The 25,614-nt window shown below is 36.2% G+C and overlaps 6 protein-coding genes across 6 annotated transcripts; 5 read left to right on the top strand and 1 right to left on the bottom strand.

Annotated features, from left to right (window-relative positions):
- Positions 1-42: 42 nt before the first annotated feature.
- DFA_02253 (uncharacterized protein) lies at positions 43-2,124 on the bottom strand (the record flags this gene model as incomplete). Its single annotated transcript, XM_004366586.1, has 1 exon — positions 43-2,124. One exon carries the CDS (start codon positions 2,122-2,124, stop codon positions 43-45), a length of 2,082 nt encoding a protein of 693 aa, XP_004366643.1.
- A 103-nt stretch (positions 2,125-2,227) lies between these two features.
- Positions 2,228-2,925, top strand: DFA_02252 (uncharacterized protein; the record flags this gene model as incomplete). The annotated part of the gene is made up of 4 exons (XM_004366585.1): positions 2,228-2,261; positions 2,366-2,386; positions 2,639-2,745; positions 2,857-2,925. 4 exons carry the CDS (start codon positions 2,228-2,230, stop codon positions 2,923-2,925), a joined length of 231 nt encoding a protein of 76 aa, XP_004366642.1.
- Positions 2,926-3,375: 450 nt separating this feature from the next.
- DFA_02251 (type A von Willebrand factor domain-containing protein) lies at positions 3,376-11,103 on the top strand (the record flags this gene model as incomplete). Its single annotated transcript, XM_004366584.1, has 3 exons — positions 3,376-3,569; positions 3,686-5,000; positions 5,098-11,103. 3 exons carry the CDS (start codon positions 3,376-3,378, stop codon positions 11,101-11,103), a joined length of 7,515 nt encoding a protein of 2,504 aa, XP_004366641.1.
- Positions 11,104-11,592: 489 nt separating this feature from the next.
- gefI (Ras guanine nucleotide exchange factor) lies at positions 11,593-17,689 on the top strand (the record flags this gene model as incomplete). The annotated part of the gene is made up of 11 exons (XM_004366583.1): positions 11,593-11,708; positions 11,764-11,861; positions 12,391-12,470; positions 12,513-12,579; positions 12,694-13,197; positions 13,290-13,448; positions 13,535-14,634; positions 14,703-15,152; positions 15,864-15,980; positions 16,072-17,290; positions 17,685-17,689. The coding sequence occupies 11 exons, from the start codon at positions 11,593-11,595 to the stop codon at positions 17,687-17,689; spliced, it is 3,915 nt and encodes a 1,304-aa protein (XP_004366640.1).
- Positions 17,690-17,919: 230 nt separating this feature from the next.
- On the top strand, positions 17,920-23,961 carry DFA_02249 (Histidine kinase A; the record flags this gene model as incomplete). Its single annotated transcript, XM_004366582.1, has 6 exons — positions 17,920-19,488; positions 19,587-20,048; positions 20,129-20,219; positions 20,290-20,662; positions 20,769-22,386; positions 22,777-23,961. The coding sequence occupies 6 exons, from the start codon at positions 17,920-17,922 to the stop codon at positions 23,959-23,961; spliced, it is 5,298 nt and encodes a 1,765-aa protein (XP_004366639.1).
- Positions 23,962-24,163: 202 nt separating this feature from the next.
- On the top strand, positions 24,164-25,221 carry DFA_02248 (uncharacterized protein; the record flags this gene model as incomplete). Its single annotated transcript, XM_004357437.1, has 3 exons — positions 24,164-24,234; positions 24,364-24,640; positions 24,727-25,221. 3 exons carry the CDS (start codon positions 24,164-24,166, stop codon positions 25,219-25,221), a joined length of 843 nt encoding a protein of 280 aa, XP_004357493.1.
- Between the last annotated feature and the right edge of the window lie 393 nt (positions 25,222-25,614).

Raw genomic sequence — 25,614 nt, 5'->3', positions numbered from 1 at the left:
TAATAAATATTTTTTTGGGGATTCATTAAATTTATTAATTAATTAATTTTTTTTAATATTTTCATAACTCCAAAATGGTACTTTTCCTTTTAGAGAATGAAGATAAAATGGTAAATAATTATTATTATTATTATTATTATTATTATTTTGATTATTATTATTAATTTCTATTTTTTGTTTTTGATTAATAATACCACCAAATAATGTTTTAGAGTTTACCAACATTACTGATTGATGATCTAGTCTTTTAATTGTTGTTTTGAATAATAATCTACCATGAATATAAATTGAGAGTTGATCTATATTTGTTTGGTTAATGATATCATCCAATCGAAAACTTAGTGTTTCATCTCGACTGGGATGGAATAGTTTAATCTTTAATTTCTTTAAATTACTTGGTAGTAAAAAGGTTTGTCCATTGTAGTTGTCATAGTCATAGTCATAGTCAATGTCATTTTTTGGCATTTTTAAATTTGATCTTGTCAATGAATAAATTGGTACATTGTCAATTGATAAAGTTGATCTGAGGGAACAATAAAGACTATTTAGAGATGGAGGAACTATGATTTGAAATTCTCCAAATAAATTTGAATAATCGAGGGAACGAATAGTTGAAGGATACGATGAAATAATTTGAGGTCTAGTAGAATCAAAATCCATCCAGGCTAATTTATCCAATCTTTCTGGCAACCAATGATCATCCTTTATTCTATTCCAAGACAAGAATTTAATTGAATTGGGAAGATATCTAGAGTTAATTGGCCCATTGTATCCAAACAATGTTAATCTTTCAACCAAACTAGGTATTGACCCTTCCAACAAACCAACATCTTCATCTGATTTGATGGTGAGGGTGTTGACATTGGCAGGAATGAATCCTACAGGTATGGTTACATTACACTTTGCAAGAGTTAGTTTCTTGAGTGTTGTTGGTAAACATACTCTCTCCATGTCCAACATCAACTTGACCGATATATCAAGACTAGTAAGTGTTGTTGGGAAGAATAGTGTAGAGAGGTTGGTCAATGTACATTGGTTGAAAATGATCAAGGTTTCAAGAGACGACGATAGAGGAAGCCTTAAAATGGAACTATTAGCGACCGACTCGCCTGGGTAGAAGTGGAACGACTTTAGTGAGCCAAGGTTGGTGAGATCTATTGCATAACTGTGTTGGCGTAGAGCGTCATCAAGAGTAACGTACAGAGTGAGTTTAGACAGTGAAACCAATGATTGGAAAATGTTGGATGGTGGTTCTTTAGTAAACTCAATGGAAAGACTTGTCAATGAAACCGGAAGGAAACCGGGCAATGTATGAATAACTGGGAACAACACCAAATCTTTGAGTGATTGAAGTTTGTCTAGACGAATGTCTGAAAGGTCAATGGTACCTTCATTGAGTTCAAGTGTTTCGAGGTGTCGAGGAAATACATCCCCTCTTTTTAAACAACTTGGACGGTTAAATGTCAAGTGCAAGCTTTGAAGACTCTCTGGCAACTTGAAAAGTTCTTCAGTAGATCTATAACGTCCCACAGTCATCTTTTTAATATCGGTCGAATGATAAAGATGAGATAAGAATGGTAGCGATGTTGGTGATTTGATTGGTTCCATTAAATAGATTGATGTTGTATTGGGAGGAATGACAAAAAGAGATTCTCCACCAATCTTTGACATGTCTTTTACAAGTATACTTGTTTCACGTCGTTGATGATCATTGATACGACTACTACTACTACTAGTTGTTTCTTTGATGCGATGGTTATTGATAGAGACAGGTGAATCACCATCATCTTTAGATATTACAATTTGATTTGATAACGAGTTGTCAAAGAGCGATCTAAAAGATACTAGACTAAATTGCTTTAGAGTATTGATAAAGTGGTCATCATAATGATCTCCAAACGATGTGATGTACTCTAGAGGTTTGTTGAATTGTAACGATGCACTATAATGTTGTCTAATGTGAAGATACAACTTTTTACAAGTCAACAATAAACATATCAGATCTACATTATCTGTTACATTGTTGACTATATTCAATAATACTGTATTTGGTAATTTATAAATTAAATAACATGTTTCTACTACTACTGCACTATTATTATTATTATTATTATTATTATTCATTATTGTTTGTGAGAGAATCGAAAATTTGCAAAGCTGAATCAAAAGTGAATGATCTTTTGTTCTTTTAGATTAAACGTTTTGTAAAGAAAGAAAGAAAGAGAGAATGGGTGCAGTTCAAAGATATCCTTATCCAAAGTGTATGTATCAGATGATGATGATGATGATGATGATAGAGTTCTTATCATCAAGAGGAGTAGTAGTAACATGATCTAATTCTAATATATCTTTCTTTTATATCTAGCCGTTTGGGCATTTTCAGGAGGTATGACAATCATAGGGATTCAACAACAACAACAACAACAACAACAACAACAACAACAATAACAACAACAACAACAATAACAACATATATCATTCATCAATAATCAAGATAATATTAGTTAAAAACAACACATTACTCTACAGCTCAGCATGCATTGATGATGATAATAATAGTTGATTGAACAGTAATCATAATAATAATAGCAATAATGAATACTTATATATATTTCTTTTTCAAACTATTTTAATACAGGTTGGTGGAATGACTTCCCAAAAGGATATGCTGCTTTCCGTAATAAGTTTGTTGTAGGTCTTGTTGGTGTACTTGCAGGTACCTTTTACATTTCTACTAGATTAGAGGTTAGTATTACTACTAGGATAGGATAGGATAGAGAGAGAGAGAGGTGTCAGATGACATATAATATAATTGTCAAATAATGTTTATATTAATCATATTATCAATTCATACAGAGAGAAGCAACTCAACACCATCCAGAAGCTGGATCTACTTTTACTCATAAATTAAGAAAGAACGCTTAAACAACATAATATAATATAGATAATTTAAAATAACCTAAACAAACTACCGATATATATATATATATATATATATATATATTGACCTTTTGTTATAATACTGTGTGCTTACATTCGATGTATTACAACAATCGAGTGGCCACGACCTTGAAAATATCCATTTCGATGAATCTTTTAAGGTAACAAGTGAGAAAATGAGAAAGAAATGTTATTACTCTTGATTTTTCTTCAGAGACATAGAAAGTTGTGAACAACTAGACACACAACTAAACTACTACTACTGTACATAGTTAACTATTTGTATATACATTAAATAACTCAAGTTAAAGAAGATTGTGAATTAATTTAAAAATATAAAAAAGAAGATATAATAAACATTTATTGTAAATATATATATATAAATAGATAGAGACAGAGATAACATAAGCAACTTTGCAACACACACAGAGATAAATGACAATTAGAACTAGTGGTGGTAACAGCAGCAATAACATCAACTCTACCGGTGGTGTTGTAAACAAGATTTTAGAATCAAAGTTATGTTATGTAGATGGTGGAGGTGTAACATTAAAAGATAAAAAAGTAGTTCAAGAGTTAATCATTAAATATGGTGGTTCCATCACTACTTTATTAAATCAAAAAGTATTGTATTTATAAAGAGAGAGAAAGTATAAGTGTTTGAAATAGATATTAACTAAACTATTACTCTCCATCTATCTATCTAGGTAAATTACTATATTTGTTGTATCAATGATTTAAATAGATTATCAAAAGATAATAATAATAATAATGATAACCAACAAGAAGGAGAAGAAGAGAATGATGATGGTAATGAATTATTAGATGTAGATGAAGATGGTAATCAATTGGAAAAGACACCAAGAAAGAAAAAGAATATGTTTTTGGATGATTTATCATTCAATATTAGAAAGGCATTAAAGTTTAATATACCAGTGGTCACTAAACAATATGTAGAGGATTCTGCTCAATTTGGATCTTTACTATCACCTGATGAATATGCATTGGCATCACTGTACAACATTAATGAACATCACTTTCAATCATTGGATTTTGGAAATCTTTTGGACGACGGCAATGGTGCAACTGCTGCTGGTGGTGCTACGGCTGGAGATAAATTCTCACAATTAAAGAGACATGTATACAAGTCAATTGCTGGAGATACACCAACCTTTCCAGAAGACAAGTATCATGTTGTTAAATACAGTTTGTTGACCAATGGAGGTACAAAGGAATTTGCTTGCATTGAAGTGCATGCTGCCGGTGGAACATTGTCACTCATACAAATTGGTGATGTCAATACTGTCGTATCTAATGAAAGAGATACGAATGATCAGTCGTATTACCGTGTATTCCTCCACCAAGGTCGTACTACTGATATTGTTGGTACTTCTAAAAAGGAGTGGATCAGTGCCAGTTCGATTGCCGACGCACTCTCTATCTACAACTATTTAGTCGTTCAATATTCGGTCACTAAACCAGGATACCAAAAACAAACAATGATGACATTGTCTGTAGGTTCTGATAAACTAACTGCACAGAATCCATTGCAACAATCGTCGACATCACTACTTCAACCAGAGATACAACAATTGGTTGGTACATTGTATAATGAAGCTATTGCAAGTTTGGAAGACAAGATGGATGCCAAATCAAAGGGTAAACTATCACTCACTCCAGAGGGTTCACTTCAAACGCCACTGGGAACAGTGTCATTGCCACAAGTTGAAAAGGCAGAGTTGGTACTCACCCAAATTGCCACTGCACTTGAATCAGGAACACCTACCTCTGACCCAGTTGTAACCAAACTCTATCAAGAGTTGTATGGTCATATTCCACAAGCTCGATCATCACCTGAATCATCTCTTGGTGACATTCAAGATATGGTACAATTGATGAAAGATCTTTTAAATGTTGGTGAATCACTAGGTGTCTCTAATGCCACCTCAAATCCAATCGATACTAGATACCGTGCCATGAGATGTAATATCTCTCGTATTGACTCTACTTCAAAAGATTTTAAAAAGTTATCATCCCAAGTTAATTTAAATCCAAATCATGTATGTAAAAAAATAATAATTAACAAGTATAATAATAATAATATTTATTTTCCTTTTAATATTAATTCTATCTTTTATTTTATTATTTCTTTTTTAGAAAATGAATATTAAAAATATATTTAAAATTGAAAGAAGAGATGAAGAGAATTTAACATTTAAAGTTCAAAATGTAAAGACATTGTATCATGGTAGTAGAACAAGTAATATTTTAGGTATTTTGTCTCGTGGTTTGTTGACACCAAAGTTGTCGGGATCGGTAGCAGGTGCAAAGAGACGTGATGCAGGTTATTTGGGTGCTGGTATTTATTTTGGAACCAATGCAAATACTAGTTATCAATATTGTGATACTCCTGTCATTGCATCACCAAATAGATTCATGTTGATGTGTCGTGTCGCATTGGGAAGCACAAAGAAATATACAAGTCATCAAACACAGCTTGTCGAACCACCACGTGGTTTCAACAGTGTCCAAGGTGTCGCCAAGAATGACAATAACAACTCTCAATTTTCAGACGATGAAATGGTCATTTTCGATCCAAAGCAACAAACATTGCAATATCTAATCGAATTTGAACCACAAGACAAATCTTTAAAGCCAATACCTCAATCAACTCTAAAGATTGAAGAAAAGCCTGTCATCCCATCTGTTATTGATAGTGATGTTGTTTCATCTACTGTTCCACCAAAATCAAAACAAGAAGAGGAACAAGAAGAGGCAAAAGAGTCTGGTTTGATTGGTGGAGGTGTTCAGATTCCACTAAAGGCTGTTCATGTAAGAGCCAAGTTATTGGATCTCATTGGAGAGGTTACCATCTACCAACACTACAAGAATACCTCATCCAAACCAATAGAAGCCAAGTATGTATTCCCATTGGATGAAATGGGAGCTGTATGTGGTTTTGAAGCATACATCAATGGTAAACATATTATTGGAGAGGTAAAGGAAAAGGAAAAGGCTCACAAGGAATATCGCCAAGCTATTGCCGAAGGTCATGGAGCTTATCTAATGGACGAAGAGAAACCAGATGTGTTTACAGTCAGCGTTGGTAACTTGCCAGCCAATGCAGAGGTACTCATCAAGATAACCTATGTCACTGAGCTGAGTGTCGACGGTCTCGACATTTCATTTGTTCTACCTGCCAGTATTGCACCTGCTCAGAGACAACTATCGGGTGCTCAATTCACCCAAGCCACCACTTCTACCGTCCAAGTATCCGATGATTCACAAGCCAATCTATCGGTTCAAGTAGGTCTTGAAATGCCATACAACATTGTAAAGATTGTGTCACCATCACATCCCATTCGATTCAAAAAGACACATACCAAAGCAACGGTAGAACTAACAAGAGACAGTAAGGCAACCGACACTCTATCACTTGGTAAAAACTTCCAATTGTTGATTGGTCTGGAGGATGTATATTCTCCACGTATGTGGGTAGAGGTTGACAGTAAAGGACATCATGCTTCCATGTTGGCTTTCTATCCAAAGTTGGATTTGGATACTGGTATTGCTGATGCAGATTCAACTCCACCAACCGACATCACCTTCCTCGTCGATTTGAGTGCTTCGATGCGTGGTGACCCATTCCAAGACATGTTGAGAACACTTCGTATGGCAGTACAAAACCTCCGTGGTATGAATGTACGTTTCAATATCGTTCAGTTTGGTGATATTTACGATTGGCTCTTTGCTGAAAATGTTGCACCGACCGATGCCAATCTCCAGATTGCATGGAACCATATCAACACCAAGTTGCAACCAAGCTATGGTGGTACACAACTTTTACTGCCACTAGAGTCACTCATCCTTCTCTCTTCCAATGCCACACCCACTCGTCCAAACAATATTATACTCTTGTCCGACGGTAATGTCTCTAACGAATCGACAATCCAACAATTGGTCAAGCGTGCATCATCATTTTGTCGTATCTTTTGTTTTGGTATTGGTGAGAATGTATCTCGTCACTTTATCAAATCGATTGCTCGTTTGGGTGCAGGTCAATCAGAGTTTATCACACCAAACAAACGTCCATCGGCCAAAAAGATTATCGACCAACTGCAACGTTGTGTCCAACCGGCAATGAGCAATGTCTGCGTCAAGTTTGACTCTACCGACAAGATTGAACAGTCGCCATCAGTGATCACATCCATTTTCCGTCAACAACGTCAAGTGATCTATGCATTCTCGGGTATTTGTACACGTGCCACACTCACCTGTCAAGCACCTGGCGGTGGTCTGCTCACCAACACTGTCCACACACCAGAGATTGGATTTATTCGTGGCAGTTTGATTCACAAGTTGGCAGCTCGATCCATGATCAGAGAGTACAATGACGGATCGTACAGTGAAAACAAAATACAACACGAAAAGATTAAACTTGCCAAAAAGAGTGATGTCATTGATCTATCGATTCGTTACTCGATCGTCACTCAATTCACTTCGTTTGTAGCCGTAGAGAAACGTGAAAAGAATGAACAACCACTCAAGAATGCACCACCACTCAAAGAGATTGTCGATCAATACAAGGTTGACGCACTACCATACATCCCCTTCCAAGATGAGCATGATGCCGGCAATGGTGTCGACAATGAATCCGATCCAACCATGCTCACCAAACGTCAACAACTTGAGAATCTCATCGAGGAGAGTAAAGACAATAACCAAACACTCCGTATTTTCCATCAAATAGCAGATACTTTTGGTGATTTCAATAATAGAGAAATCAATCTATTGGCCGAATCAATTGATTCATTCCTCACCGTGACTCAATCAAAGATTAACAAACAAGTGCCACAACCCACCACCCCGTCATCCAAACCAGCCACCCCATTGGCTCTCAACAAGTTAAAGAGAGAAAAGCAAAAGGCAATCGACGAGTTAAACTATCAATCTCAATCTATTCTAAGATTGATTGATTCATCATTGACCAAGTGTACCATTCAAGAACATGCAATTGTTTTGTTGGAAAAGAATGCTGAAATCATGGATGCATTGTCCAATGTCGAGAGTAATGACATTTCCAGAAAGTCGGTCATTGAAAAGACAAAAGAGATTTTCGATCGTGCCCTTGGCAAGTCTCAACAATGTCTACCTCCCAATTCCACAGTCCATCTACGTCTTGTTAAAAAGGTAGCCACCTTTTATAAAAAGATTGGAAAACCGGAAACAGCCATTCAATTGGCTAAAAAGTCATTTGACGATGCAATCAGTGAATTGGATACACTTTCAGAGGATAGTTATTCAGAATCGACACTCATCTTGCAAACTATTCGTGATGATCTAACAGATTGGACACAAGAGGAAAATGGACCAACAACATTGATCAATCTAACACCATCTAAAAAGAAACCACAACAGTCTTCAACAGAGATTGATCTCGATCAACCAACACCATCTAAAATCAATCAATGGTCAATTGTTGGTGGTGCTACATTGGACAGTTATCTTGTTACACCAGAGAAACCAAAACAAAGTTGGTCTGACATTATGGATGAAGAAGATGAACATGACATGAGATATGGCGAAGGCGGTGAAGCTGCTCCATATGATAATTCTTGGGGTGGTGGTGGTGAATTATTAGCTCCTAAAGCAAAATTCAAAGAAGTACTCGAAAAGAAAAAGTGTAAAAAGGAGTCGAAGCCATCTTTGAAAGAAGATAGAGGTGGGGCAGTCAGATCAAGAGAATCTCGTATTGTTTCACATGACTATGCTCAAAGTTTCGGTTCATATGCTCCACGTGATGATGCCCCAACTTATTTACCAACTTATTCAAGTTATGAACCAAGTTATGAACCAAGTTCTCCAAGTTATGAACCAACTTCACCAAGTTACTCCCCAACTTCTCCAAGTTACTCCCCAACTTCACCAAGTTATTCACCAACTTCTCCAAGTTACTCAGCTGCAGGTAATCTATCATACTCTGCAAGTAGTTCATCATTTTCAAGTTCAATGTCAGCAGGTGTACCTACAACATTGTTTGGAGCTACATCAGTACCATTGGGAGGAATGTTTGTCCAACCAGCTGCCAGATCATTTGGTGGCAACGGTATGATACACCTACCACGTGGTAAAGCTTTGGTTGGAGGACCACCACCACCACCACCAACAACAAGTGCCCCTCCAAGACCAACTCTAGCCCCCATCACCAAGTCTGCTCCACCTCCACCACCACCACCAGGCAATGCACCACGTGGTGCTTCTGCTTTTGGTGCACCACCACCTCCACCACTACCAAGTGCTCCTAGACCACCAAGTGCCCCTCTAGCTGCTCCACCTCCACCAGTACCAGGCAATGCACCACGTGCTGCTTCTTCTCTCTCTGTTGCTGCTGTTAATGAATCAGAAAAGCAATCGTCTCTACTTGGTGCTATTAAAAGTGGATTCGCATTGAAAAAGACATCTGAACAAGTCAAAAAGGAGATAATGAAAGAGGAAGCAAAGTCTGATATGATGTATACTCTTGCAAGTGCTCTATCGAGAAGAAGACTTTCGTCGGCACTCATTGAAGAGGAAAATAATGCAGATCAAGACGACGATGAAGAATGGGATGATGATTCTGGTTTGGCATATATGACAGATTACCCTGAACCTGTAGCCGAAGAAAAAGAAAGATCATACGACCGAAAGACCATCATATCAACACCTTATGCTGCTGATGATGATGATTCTTCAGAGGGCGACATGGGATTCGATCTATTTGGCGATTATCCAGCTGAACCTATTGTTGTCAACAAACCAGCAGCTACTACTACCTCTTCTTCTTTTGCAACCACCTCTACTTTACCAATGGCTGGAAAAAAGATGTTGGCCAAACAAGTAGTGCAAGAAGAAGAGGAACAAGACATGGGTTTCGCAGATGGTGACATGTTTGACTTTTTCTCATCAACTCCAGTTGCCAGTGCTGCTGCTGCCATTGCTAGCTCCTCATCATCATCATCATCATATGCTAAGAAATCTGTGGTGAGATATGAAGAAGAAGAAGAAGAAGACGATGGAGCAATGGGATTCGGTCTATTCGATTATGAAGCTCCAACTCCTGCTCCTGCTCCTGCTCCTTCTCCTGCCCCTGCCCCACCTGTTAGTAGAGCCCCTCCTGCTCCTACCTCTCGTCCTAATTCAGTTACTTTGGCTCCTATCTCTAACCGATCTTTTGATATTCCTTCAGGTGCTTCATCTATTAGTTCGCTTCTCTCGAGTACTTTTGGATCATCTGCTGCTGCTGCTGACAAATCAATGCCAGCTCCCAAACCAAGTGGAATGATGAGAATGATTCCACAACAACAACAACTACAAGGACAACAACTAGTACTACAACAACAACTACAAGGACAACAACAACAACCACAAAAACTACAAAAGCAATTTTATTATCAACAAGCACAACCACAACAGGCACCATCTCCACAACCACAACAACTATCAGCTCTACAACAACAACAAGTACAACATTATCAACAACAACTACAACAACATTCACAACTTGAACTACTAGAACAAATCAATGGCAACAATAACAATAACAACATGTACAAGAACACAAACGTGAACAATAATATTGAGATGTCTAGAACTCTACCATCGTTCCTTTCAATGTTTGACTCTAGAGAAAAGAAAGCACAAGATATGGCCCCACCCAAATCCGAACTTTTAAGTACTGGTACTTCAGCCTTTAGGGACTCATTCTCAAGTAAAGGTGGAAGAGGAGGTTCTGCAAGTGCGTCAGCAAAGAGAAAATCATCTCGTGGTAAGGACACAACCATCACTCATTGTGGTTCAGAAACAGTTAGTGGTGGTACAGTAGAGACACTCATCCAAGTAGTAGATAGTCTATTGTCTAATGGAATCAGATGGAAAAAGAATGTTATACTTCCATTGATTGGTATCTCTGAATCTGATAGTTTTATCGTCAAACAAGGTGGTGAAGAAAGAATACTTGGTCAATTAGTAATGCTCTTTTTGATTCTTCTAAAGGACAAATCGAATCAAGCAGAAAAGCTACTCCATCAACTATCACAAATCTACAGTTACCCATCAACCAATTCTCATTCTCCAATCTATCAATGCCTTTCTCGTAGTACTTTTGTTCATTTATTGGAAATATAAATACACACATTGTACAAAAATAATATGAAATAAATAAATTAATTAATTAATAAATTAAATTTAATAAATAAATAAATATATCAACCATTTCTTAAAAATCTGTTGAATTAGTAGAACAGATCGAGTTGTCCTGTTCAGTTAACCTGTTGTACAAGGTTAAACAGAGATAAAAAAATGCCTCCCTCAACATCCTCCTTCTTGGTATCTATAGTTGATTCTCTGGAAAGATGTATACAGACCAATAAGATACAAAGGAATTGGATGTAGAACCCCCCCCCCCCCCCCTTTGATCGCGAAAGATGATCATTAAATATGTATGTTTAAAATAACATAAAAATAATTATTATTTTATTATTATTAATGTTTTGGAATACAATAAGTCGACTTAAGCCAAGCTGCCTTGTTTGAGTTGGCAGCAATGAGCGTGACCATAGTCATTTGCCGATTGACAGTTGAGCAGCAGCAGCAGTAGTCGACTACAATGTTATAATGATAAACGAGTTTAATACCTCACCTCTGCGCCACACGTCAAAGGTGAACAACCATCATCAAAATGCTTGGCAAAAGAGAATTGAACATAGACCAACAATCGAATTCAATTTGAGGTATTGAACTCGTTGATCATTATAACATTGCAGTCGACTGATTAAAAGTGATCAGCCACGGTAGATGCCTTGAAGACGGTTGGACAACCTCTACTGCCGTTGTGGCTAAACTTGCCAGCTCCAAAATCTATATTAAAAAGACAAAACCACCACGTTAATGATTAAACTGTATCATCATTAAACTACACTTACATATTACACTGTTCTCCCCGACAAACTTTGGCCAATCAGCTTCATAAATAAACATGATTGTGTGAGAATATAATCTCTAACCATTATCTTGTGAGCGTAGTTGTATCATCTAGTTGATCGGTGGCAATGATGATGAGCTGTACATCTTTGAATAGTACTATTCATATCATTAGGGAGTAAATCTGTCCTGTCGTATAGATTTATGAGAGAAAAGTTGAAAAGATAATAGATATATAAAGTCAACTTGAACCAAAGTAAGATAAAGATCTGGTCAAAAAAATTGTACTGAAAAAAAAAAAAAAAAAAGAATCAACTCACCCTATAACTTGCTTGTTTGTATGACACCATTATAATAGACAGCAGATAGATACTCTACTCAACAATATATATAAAAGGATAAACATAACAAATAGTAGTAGTAGTAGGCAGGAGCAGAGCAGAAAGTAGTAGTCGAACAACAAACATAAAATCTGTAAAACTATTCTTATAGCATATCATCATCGTCATCATGTCACTACCCAATTCTGTAAATATAGATTTAGATATATTATCATTCATCATCATCATGTAGTTAGAATTTAAACTAATAATATTCTATTTGTTCTATCATAGGGATCACCAAATGGAGATTCAATGTTATATTCATCTCCTCGTTCAGGAACATCACCTGCAAGATCAAGTATGACATATAGTATTCATAGCAAATAATATATATATATATATATATATCTGTATTTCGTTAACATTTCAATCTATTATATTTATTATTATATGTATATATTATAATTATTAGGTATTGATTTAGCAAATAGAAAATCACATCATAAAGCAGCAAAGAATATCTTACAAAATTTGAATCGTACAAGTAGTAGTGGTAGTTTTGGTAGCAGTGGATTCATGCCCAAACCAAATAGTTTCTATCCAAGTACTCCACCACAAAGCAGCAGTAATCTGCATCAATCCACTGGTGTCGATGAGGTTGGCTCTGGACAATCACCAGATATACCCCTTTCACATTCATCGGCTGGTGCTGCAAATGACAATGGTGAAAAGATTGATAAATCATTGTGGACTGTTAGAGCACTCAAAGAACACCCAGAGATTGCTGATCTCTACGATAGAATCAAACCAATCAATAGATGTATAGCTTTGGGTCAGTGTTATGCCTACGAAGAGACACTTGCAAATGATCCGCTTATCGGTGGTGATTCAATGATTCAATTGATTCTTCAACATTTACAATATGAAGGTTTATTAAATTCTAGAAAGTCTTTAGAAGAAGAAGCAAATGTAAAATGTATGTAAAGGAAAAGACAAAAAGAAACAAATAATAATAATAATAATAACACCAACTAATCATTCTAAACTCCTTGTTTTATTTTTATTTAGATCCAGACTATGCATTTAATGAAAGTAGATTAGTAACTTTAATTAGAACAGCTTTGAAAGATTCTGAAAAGATTTTTGGACTAACTTTGGATGAAAGACAAAAGGATGCTCAACAATCATTAGAAGAACATCTTGCTTTTTTGGGTTTATTATATGAAGGTAAGAGAGGGAGAGAAAAGAAGGAAATATATTTGTATGTTATGAATCATTTATTGATTTTTGTTTTATTTCTCTCTTTTTTATAGAACCTGTTGAAATGGAAGATGCAAATATTTATGATGAACCAGATTCCAATATTTTGTATGTTGAAGAAAAGGATAAAGAAAAGGAACAACAACAAGCAATGGCAGCTGCACAAAATGGTACATCACCACCAGCAGGTATTACACAATCGACATCGTTGAGTGGAGGATTGGGAGCATCGATGACTGGTACACCATCCAATCCAACCACACCACCAAGCCATCCATCACCATCAATTCTTACACAATCAGGAGGTATTCCATTACCAAACAATCTTAGTAGCGCCAGTCTCTTATCAAGCAGCAGTAGTATCAACCACATGAATATGAACAACAACAACAACAACAACGATCCAAGTAACAATATCAAAGCAATCAAGGCAGCTTCACTCAACAAATTGGTTATCCTTTTGGCACCAGAAAAGAACCACGATCTCGAATATACAAAGATCTTCCTCTTGACCTATCAATCGTTTACCACACCCGAGAAGCTTTTACAAAAGCTCATTCAACGTTACAATGTACCACAACTAGCCGGACAAACAGAGGAAGAATGGAAAAAGATTGCCATCTACATTCAACTTCGTGTTGTCAATGTACTCAAAAACTGGGTCAAGGAGAGTTTCTCTGACCTCAACGACAAGATGATTCAAACCATCAAGGCATTTTGCGAAAACCTCCGTCACGAAGGTAACCATTCACACTCTGTTCGTATCATGACAACGCTAAACTCCAAGATCAAGGGTGGTTCTGAAGAGGATGAAGACGACAAAAAGAACAAGGTCGTCTTTACTACACCGGCACCAGAACCAAAGGTACCAAAGAATATTTGGTCTCAATCACTCGATATTCTAGACGTTGATGATGAAGAAATTGCTCGTCAACTTACACTTATCGATTTTGAAATGTTTGCTGCCATCAAACCAAGTGAACTTCTCAATCAATCGTGGAACAAACCAAAACTTCGTCACCGTTCTCCCAATGTTTTGGCTCTCATCTCTCGTTTTAATGAAATCTCTTCTTGGACTGCTTCAATGATTTTGAATCATGACAAGGTTAAAGATAGAGCAAGAGTTATGGCTAAATTTGTTAAAATTGGTGAAGTATGTTAAATTATAAATAGATATCGTGATTAGATAATAGATACTAATTAATCCTTTTTTTCATTTAGTTTTTATTAAAACAATTAAATAATTATAATACAGCAATGGCAATTTTATCAGGATTAAATCAATCTGCTATTCATAGATTAAAGTTTACACGTGAAGAAATGCCAAAGGCCGTTCAACAATCATATACCGATCTACAAGCTCAACTATCCAATGCCTTTTCCTACAAAGTATATCGTGAACTTTTGGCCAAAGCCAATCCACCACTCCTGCCCTATCTCGGTGTTTGTCTTACCGATCTCACCTTTATCGAAGATGGTAATCCCGATTTCATTGGTAATTTGATTAACTTTAGCAAGAGAAGATTGGTCTATAATGTAATCTCTACTGTACTCGGATCTCAATTGTCTCGTTACAACCTTCAACCAGTATACCAAATATCTAAACTCTTGAAAAATCTTAAACCTCGTTTCGATGAAGAGGATCTCTATCGTAGATCTCTTAAATTTGAAGCAAGAAACAAAGAAAGAAATGAAATCTTGTAATCTTATAACAATAACAACAACTTAACCCCCCCCCCCCCCCCCTTTCCACACAAATTACAACCAATAACAATAACAACAACAACAACAATAGTAATATTATTAATATTTTGTATTTTTTCCCCAATTCCATGTATAAATACTACTTTTAACATCTTTTTAAAAAATAAATAAATAGTAGTTTTTTTTTACTTTACAATAAAATGTGGTGATCATCTCTTTTCGGTCGGGATAATATCCACGAAGGCGGTAGATAGATTGGGAAATGGTATCTTGAGTGACTCATCAGCCGACTGCTGATCTGCAACGACCGAGTCTAACAAACGAGCATCACGATGCAGAGGTACGCCCGTGGTTCGGTAAATTGCTCTGACCACCCAAAAAATTTGTGCGAACTCAAAACTGATCTTATTCTTTTTTGTTGTTCTTGCAAACGGATGAATCATCATAAACATTTAATTTAATTAATAGTTTTATTTTTATCACTAGTAAAAGGTATACCAACCATCTCTTATTAATCATTTTTATTTATTTTTCTTTATACACTCAAGTACTACTTATATATTATAACCAACCATGGTAAGAGAGATGTGTAGTGTAGCAACTGAAGTTCACATACAACGTATTTAATACTAACTCTTCATTCATTCTACCTATTATTACTATTACTATTATTATTAGTCAACAGAAGAATTTATTGGATGCAGATCATTAGAGACTGTAGATAAAGATGTATTCAACTTGATTGGTAGAGAAAAGAAAAGACAAACTGATGGTTTGGAATTAATTGCTTCAGAAGTATGTAGTGTTTTTGTGTTTTACTCTTTCTTTGTTGTTTATATAATATAGATCTATATACTAATATATATATTTATTTATTTATTTCTAGAACTTTACATCAAAAGCAGTTATGGAAGCTATTGGATCACATTTTACCAATAAATATGCTGAAGGATATCCAGGTGCTAGATATTATGGTGGTGCTGAAGTTGTCGATGAATTGGAAAGATTGTGTATCGCAAGAGCTTTGAAATGTTTCCATCTCGACGAAAAGGAATGGGGAGCCAACGTTCAACCATACAGTGGATCACCAGCCAACTTTGAAGTATATACTGCTCTTCTCCAACCACACGACCGTATCATGGGACTTGATCTCCCATCTGGAGGTCATTTGACACACGGTTACCAAACCGCTAAAAAGAAGATTTCAGCCAGTTCTGTCTACTTTGAATCGATGCCATACCAAATCGGTGCCGATGGTTTGATCGACCACCAACGTCTCCAAGAGAATGTACACCTCTTTAAGCCAAAGCTCATCATTTGTGGTGGCTCTGCATATCCACGTGAATGGAACTATGCCAAGTTCCGTGAGATTGCTGATAGTGTCGGTGCCTATTTGATGTGTGATATGGCTCACTATTCTGGTTTGGTTGCTGCCAACCTCCTCGACTCGCCATTCAAGTACTGTGATGTCGTTACCACCACCACTCACAAGACTCTCAGAGGTCCACGTTCCGGTATCATCTTTTTCAAAAAGTCAATCCCCGAAATTGAAAACAAGATCAACTTTGCCGTCTTTCCAATGCTCCAAGGTGGTCCACACGAAAATGTCATTGCTGGTGTTGCCGTTGCCCTCCTCGAAGCCTCTCAACCTGCTTTCCACGAATACGCTGCTCAAGTCCAAAAGAATGCTCGTACCATTGGCGAGAATCTCATTGCCAAGGGTTACAAGTTGGTGACTGGTGGCACTGACAACCATCTCGTCTTGTGGGATCTCCGTCCACAAGGAATCACTGGCAACAAGTTTGAAAAGGCTTGTGATGCTGCCAACATCACTGTCAACAAAAATGCTGTCCACGGTGATGCCAGTGCTCTCTCCCCAGGTGGTGTCCGTATCGGTGCTCCAGCCCTCACCTCTCGTGGTTTCAAGGAACAAGATTTTGTAAAGGTCGTCGAATTCCTCGATCGTATCCTCAAGATTTGCATTGACATTCAAACCAAGGTTGGTCCAAAGTTGGTCGATTTCACTGCTGCCCTCGAAAGCAACCAAGAAATCAAAGAAATTAAATCTCAAGTTGAATCATTCTCTAAACAATTCCCATTACCAGGTATTTAAACCAAACAAACCTAACAATAATAATAATTAAAAAGAAGTATCATTCTTTTTTTTCAAAACAAGTAACCAGCCATCTCATCATATGTGTTATATATATACGCTTGTGTAAAAACAACATATTTAAAATAATTAATAAATAAATTTAATTATCCTGTCTTTTTTTTTAAAACCAATAATATTATTAAAAAGGACTCTAGAGCGTAAACTTACACTACAACATTTTGGAATGCCCTAAATCACCTTCGTTTTTAAATTCCTTTTTTGGAAGACGGTTCTCCCCCTCAAAACTCGAATTTTTCTCTATGTTGTCACAAAATCGATTAAAACTATAGAATTATTAAACAAACACCTCTTCTTGTTTAAAAAGTGTATTAAAATTAATTTAGAATAATAACATTACAACATATAGATTTATAACATTAGTGTAATTTATAACATTATATATATATAATATTTAAAACTAGATAGATAGTAGTAGTAGACAACAAGCAACAACAACAACAACAAGAGTACACATCAATTTTAAATCCTCTATCCTCTCTTTTTTGTGTTGCTGTAGCTTAAGAGCTAACTTACTTTTCTCTTCTCTCTCAACTATATATATATATATATATTACGAAAATGAGTAACAATAATAATAATAATAACAATAATGATAATAATATGCATTATGGTGGAGAGGTTTATTTAGAGAATAACGGTACTAGTAATGGTAATCGAAAAGATGAAGATATGATATCAAAGATTGATAGTCTAGAGGAAAAGGAACGATTGATTAAACAAAAGTTAGCTAGTCTAAACTTGAACACTGATATCAATCATCCACCAAAGTATGAAATACCTTTTATGGGTATGGGTGGATCACCTATTCAAAGTAGTAATGACGTATCAAATATAACAACAGACAATATTCATCATAGTAATAATAATAATAATCATATAAAAAATAGTAATAGTAATAGTAATAGTAACGGTAATGGAAACAATACCATTCAACATAGTAATGGTAGTCCTACTATAAGTAAATCAGGTAATATGTTAAGTCAGAGTATGGGTAGTAATAGTAGTGGTGGTAGTATGAGTAGTACAGAGAAAAAAGCAAGAAGATTTTCATTGTATGTCTATCAACATCCAACCGACGAACAGAAACAACACATCTCTGAATTGTATGGCTACAAAGGACATCACGATCACGATGACATGGGTTATTCCTATGCTCACGATTCAAATGTAGAGTCTCTTGACGAGACTTCATCATCATCTGATGCTTCTTTTTATAAATCTCGTCAAAGACCAAGAACTTCTTCTTCTTCTTCTTCTTCTTTGAAACAACAAAGTCAACAAAGTCAACAAGTACCTCCAGCACAACATCAAACATCTTATCCATCATTACTTGAACAACAACAATCACCTTCAATGGAATCGTTAACATCTGCATCATCACTTGATAACATCAAACATATACCAACCGCAAATATATCATCACCAACCAATTCTCCTCAACTCGATTCATCAACTTCATCAAGTAATAATTATTTCTATGGAGTACCAACAAATAAAGATAGTAATAATAATAATAATAATAATCATAAACCACCATTTATAACACAATCACAACCAATTATATCAATGACTGCACCTTCAACAATAGATGATGTGGTTGGTCCATCTACACCACAACCAGCACCACATAAAACACCTGTATTGGCATTTCCTCATACCATTACACCTTATACGCTGCCATCGATAGAGACTGGCGAAATGAACAAAGTAAGAGCTTTGGAACCACCCGATAGAAATCATCTACCACAGTCCTACTTGTCGGCTGTCAAATCATCCTATGTCGATGCTCAAGCATCGTCAACAACACCACCCTACCCAAGAGTAGGTGCCGGCTACATGGCAGACGAATACGATGAAAAGGCTGCCATCCTAAAACCAGTACAAAAGGTACTGTCCACCGCCAAAGATTGGAATGCAGAGTTTCAAACATTGGTCAATAACAACAAAATGGAAGGATACAGAGAGATTAGTAAATTGGCACACGATTTTGTATACACTGCCAAAATCTATGGAAAGGTTATCATCTCTGAACTTACTCTACCTCTTCACCTCAAAACTATTAAACCAATCAATATTGGTGGTGTTGCCGGTGGTCATAAATATATTTCTTGTGGTATCTTATTTAAAGTAAGTGAAAAAAGAAAAAGAAAAAAGAAGAAAAAATATAATATAAATGTTTCTCTTTATTAACTTTTTTTTTTTTTTTTTTTTATTATCTATTTTAGTTGGCATTAGATTCACAAGGATTATATGCAGGTGATAAGAATGCAATGAAAGCAGCAGGTCATGAATTAAAGGGATTGATGAGTTATTACAATGCTAGAGTAGAGGATTTACATCATCCATTGATGGCATTGATCGACTATAGAGGTTATCGTTTGGTTGCCATGTCATTGTTACCAATCAATTCAGAGACTATTGTCTATGGTAGCAGTGATGGTGGTATAACAGTTCACAGCGAAGATCCTGGATTCAACGAAAAAATGAAACAATCAGCACAAGCTCTCAATCTTAAAGGTCATCTTGTTGGAAAAGATTCTCCAAGATTATTACATTCTTGTGGTGATATTGAAGGTCATATTGGTTCAGATGGTTTACATTATCTTTTAGATTTTGCAAGAGTTTATCCTCCAATTGTTAAAATTAATGATAATACTCCTCCTTCTCATTTATATGAATTAATTAGAGTATGTTGGATGGAAACAAAAATCTAAAAAAAATCTAAAAAATCAAAACTAAACCAAACACTTTTCTTTTTCTTTTATAGCCTGAATTAGTAAAATCAAATAAAAATCCATTATCATCAGATGCGTTAACCGGTTGGGGTAAATTTGATCCAAATTCTACAGAACATAATTGTAAGTAAAAAAAAAATTATAGAAAAAAAAAATCTCCTTAATTATTTTCTTATTCTTTTTATTTTTTTAGATGAAGTAAAAGAAGCATCATATAGATTATTTTTACAAGTTATACCAAAATTTGTTTATCATTTAGATCACATGGATTCAATGGAAAAAAGAGAATTACATCTTACACAAGAATTACATAGAATGGGAATTAATTGTAGATATTTGGGACTTGCTAGAAGATTGTTTACATGTAATTCACTTCGAAAGATCATTTTGGGTGAAATTTTAGCAAGAACAATGCGTAGTGAAATCATGTCACTATTTAGAGGCAAAATGAAAACAGCAGATACTCCTTCTGAAGAACCATTTAAAGAGGTGGTTGTTCATTACTTTAATACTATTTTTACATATGAACAAACTCCAAAAGGAAAAATCTGGCCTGATTCTATAAAGTATGTCAAAGACGTCGTAGAAACAAAACAAAAATGGAACCCATTTATTAATTAATCTTTTTTATTTTTTTCAATTTATTTTCATTTATTTTATATATATCATTAGGGAATCGATTAGAAAGAAATTTGTTGGAACTTTTCAAATTATTCCAAAATCAAGAGAGATTATTACATTTGAACAAATTCACAATAAGAAATTTGATGAAGATATGTTGAAAAAGTACATTAGAGGTGTAGATATCAAAGAGGAAGAAGAATTTTTTGTTGACCTCGTCGATATTCAATGGGTAATGAAGAGATTTAGTCAACTTACGGGTGTAGCTTTGACTAAAAGAGCATCTTCGGAATTGATGAAAAACGATGGTATTCGTTTGGTACAATCCGATGTTAAACGTATGAAGGCCAAGGTAAAGGCTCATCATCTTGTCGAGTTTGCCGAAGGTATGGTACTGTGGGATGAAGCCAAACAAGAACAAACACGTGAAAAGGACACTCAACAATGTCATTGTCCAACCGATGTTGACACTTCAAGAATCGCCGAACGTTTGATGAGTTTGGCCGATGATCATTTTAGAAGTGCTCTCTCTGTATCTCCTCACAGTGGTGAGGTATCTGCCAATTGGGCACTCATGTTGGTCGAACGTGCAAGAATGTCTCGTCTATGTAGTCCGGATATGGCTGATCTTCATTATGACGCTGCCGAAGACAAGTTACGTGCTAGTGTTTGTGATGGTGGACGTCCCAAGATTACACTCGACAATGTTTTACTCGAGTATGCCGAATTTCTTTGCATCAATGGTACACACAACAATATTGAATTGGATATGAACGAAGCAAATGGATTGCGTAGCAAAGTATTCTCTCGAGCAAGTAAAAAGATCATCGAAGCCATCAAGATTAATCCCTCCAAATTCCCAGTTGTACTCCAAAAATCACAATTTATTGAAAAGGGATTCCATACTTCTCAAAGTTTCAAAGAGTCGGCTGCCTATTATGCCGGTGCATCGACAGTACTCAACTGTTTGATTCAGTCGTTTGAAAAGTTACCAGAATCACACCACCGCGAAATTGCCGAAGCAATCACTCAAAATCTCTCACCCTTTGAGTTGCTCATGCAAGAAAAGGAAGCATCAGAGTCACCAGATCTTATTCATCGTTCAGTCTATGACAATGTATCACACAAGAGCTTTGTATCAAAGAAAAAAGACGAAAACGAAATACAAAAGCTTCTAGACTCTGATCCAATGTCAATCATTCGTATTGAAATGGGATGTGCCTATATTCGTTATGGATATCTATCACATGTCTATGGTATCATGTGTTCAAAGAGACCACACACCAAAATGGCCTCTATCAAATTACTCAAAAAGGCTGGAAGTCTCTTTCAAAAGGGTATCGACCTCGACCCATACAACCGTGACATTATTATCAACCACATTAAAAAGTTTACATCGTCGTCACAGTTTGTCGAATTTTACCAATCTGCTATTGGATGTCCATCGATTTTGGACTTTGTCGAGGATCGTCTCTTGAGAATTGCACACATGTCACTCAAGGACTGCAGTCATTTGCCAATCGAGTTTATCGAAGGTATCATTGAATACAGTCCACGTGTAAAGATGTTGGTGTTGGATGGATGCAAGCAAATCACAGACAGCACTGTCGAACTGATCGTCCGAAAGCTTCTACATCTCGAGACACTCAGTCTTGTCTCTTGTACAAATGTCAGTACCATCATTCCAACCAATCTCCTCACCAAAGACCACCACCCACTCCATTCTTCGTCTGCACCTGGATCGATTGAGAAGCAACTGTCCAACAGCGACAGTGGTCCCATCTCTCCACATCACACCATCAAGCATTGCTTTATTGACAAGGCATTGGGAAGAGCCAACAGCCACGTCAACAATCCAGTAGTTGCCTCTGGCACATTGGTATCATCACTCAACAACATTCTTCTCTTGTCCACTACGCTCACTCCACAATCACCACCCACAAACAAACCACTCACTCATTTGCACACACTCAACCTCACAAAATGTAAATCTATCACCGACGACAAGATCATTGCCATTGCCAACATGCAGTTGCCACTCGTCAATGTATATCTCAAGAAATGTAATATATCCGACCATTCAGCAGTCGCACTCATTCAACAATCGCCCAAGTTGGCTATCATTGATTTTTCGGGCTGTCACCAAATCGGTGATGCCACTGTCCACGCCATCGCCAACAACTGTCTCTTGCTCAAAGAGTTGTCAATGAACAAATGTCGCAACGTTACATCGTCGGCCATTGACAAGCTCTTTAGAAACCTCCACGACATTAGACTCATCAGTCTTGCACAATCTATTGCCTCTGCCTCTGACAATACACTCCGTCTCATTGGCAAGTATTGTCCCGACCTACAGTACGCCAACTTTACACACAATCCAATCATATCGGACCAAGGTATCACTGCAATGACCAAGTTTACAAACTCGCTCTTGGAACTTGACATTTCCTACTGTAGTTCAATCAGCGATGTTGGTATTGCCTATATCGCACAACATTGCTCGAAATTGAGAATCTTTAGAATGGCTAATCTCAACAACGTCACCTCGCTCAAGCCAATCGGTCGCGGTTGTCAAGAGTTGGTCGAACTCGATATCTCTGGCTGCCACAAGATATCGTCAGACTTGGGATGTATCACCAAAGGATGTACCAAGCTTACTAATTTCCGTTTACGTCGTTGTTATGGTCTCCAAGACGTTACCATGTTGTCAGAGGATGGTGAAATTCATTCAATGCCCAAACTCACCCAACTCGATTGGAGTTATGGAAACATTGAATTTCAAACCATACACTCGATCACACATTCCTGTAAACAACTTACCTCTCTCAACATTGCATTTTGCAAGAACCTTACCGACACTTCAATCGAACGTATTGCATCATCACTCACCAGTCTCAAGAAACTAAAGATTGATGCAGTCGTCAATATCACTGACGAAGGTATCAAAGCACTGTCTGAAGGTGCCATCTATTCGACTTTGGAAGTTCTCTCTTTGGTTGGATGCAGAAAGATTAGCGATGTCTCTGCTCACCACATTCTCCGTTTCCAAAACCTCCGCAAGATATCTATCGGTGGTTGTCTGATGACTACTGCTGGTGCCAATCTCATTGCATCGGAATCCTTTGAATTGGTCAAGATCCATGTACGACAATGTCTCAACATCAACCCAGTACAACTACAAGAAAAACATCCTCATATTTTAATTGATACCTCTCAAAAAGATACTATTTATTATGCCGAATAAAGTTATAAAATCATAAATATTAAAGTACAAATCAAAAAAAAGAGGAAATTTCAATCGCCATTGACAAAAAAGGAAATTATTATCGAATTACAATTAATTTGATTTTTTTTTTCAAACAACCCAACAACTAGTATTTGTGTAATAAAATTTAGTTATTATACTTTATAACATTATAAACAACAACAACAAAGAGATAGATAAGATGTCACTCAAAGGTAAAACCATTTTTATTACAGGTGCAAGTCGTGGTATTGGCAAAGAAATAGCTCTTAGGTAAGGATAGATCTAATAAACAAATAATCATCTGATCAATGTATTTGGTAATAATAGGTTAAGCTAACCTTCTTTTTTATCTATCCCTTTCTCTCTCTCTCTCTACTCTACCTCTTATATTATATTTAGAGCTGCAAAAGATGGAGCAAATATCATTATTGCAGCAAAGACAGCAGAAGCACATCCAAAGTTACCAGGTACAATTTATACTGCAAAAAAGGAGATTGAAGATGCAGGTGGTAAATGTTTAGCATGTATTTGTGATATTAGAAATGAAGAACAGATAGAGGCTGCTGTTCAAAAGGCTGTAGAAACATTTGGTGGTATCGATATTTTAATCAATAATGCTAGTGCAATCTCTTTAACTGGTACATTGGAAACCCCTTCAAAGAAATATGATCTAATGGTAACTAATTAATATGAACTAATCAGCTATCATTAGATCTCCTCTAACACTATACTCTCTATGTTTTTATTATTTAATTTCTATAGAATGGAATCAATGCAAGAGGAACATTCTTGACAACACAAAAATGTTTACCATATCTATTGAAATCAAAGAATCCACATGTATTAAATATCTCACCACCATTAAACATGGACAAGAAATGGTTCAAAGGTCATGTTGCCTACACAATGGCAAAGTATGGTATGTCAATGTGTGTGTTGGGTATGGCCGAGGAATTCAAAGGTCGTGTTGCTGTCAATGCTTTGTGGCCAAGAACCGCTGTATATACGGCAGCCATGGAAATGATTGGAGGTGGTGGTGAAGTCAAAGACCAATGTAGAAAACCAGCCATCATGTCTGACGCTGCCCATTGGCTTCTTACACAACCAATCACCTATACCGGTAATTTTGCCATCGACGATGATATCATTACCAAGGAATTGGGTATTACCGATTTGGATCAATACTCCTATACTCCAGGTGCCTCTCTTATCACTGATTTCTTCTTGGATGAAGAAATCCCAAAAGCTAAACTTTAATCAACAACTTTTAGTGTTACACTAACTATATAAAATATTTTTTAAAACAAGTCAACACCTCTCTTCTTAAATATATTAAACAAAATAGTAGTCGTCATTGTTGTTGTTGTTGTTGTGTGGTAGGAAACAGGCAACATCGAGATGAGATTGATGGTTTGATCGATGGATGTTTTGTATTGTATTTTACAAGCTTTTTTTTTTATACCTACACAGGTGAATTGCACCACCTCTCTACCAACATTTTCATTATGTTTGTTTTATCATCGACACCCAGAAATGCAAGACGTGTGAGATCTCTGGTTAAACCAACCAACCACACTGTGCACGAAAAACGTTGCATCAAAATAATTGTGAGAGAGAGAGAGAGAGAGAGAAGGTTGATTGAAAGAATAA

This window comes from Cavenderia fasciculata (genome assembly GCF_000203815.1).
Source record: "Cavenderia fasciculata unplaced genomic scaffold Scf_Dfasci-G-b-143d02.r1-5, whole genome shotgun sequence".
NCBI lineage: Eukaryota > Evosea > Eumycetozoa > Acytosteliales > Cavenderiaceae > Cavenderia > Cavenderia fasciculata.
Note: the sequence above shows the minus strand (reverse complement) of the source record. Positions and strands in the feature narration are given on the sequence as shown.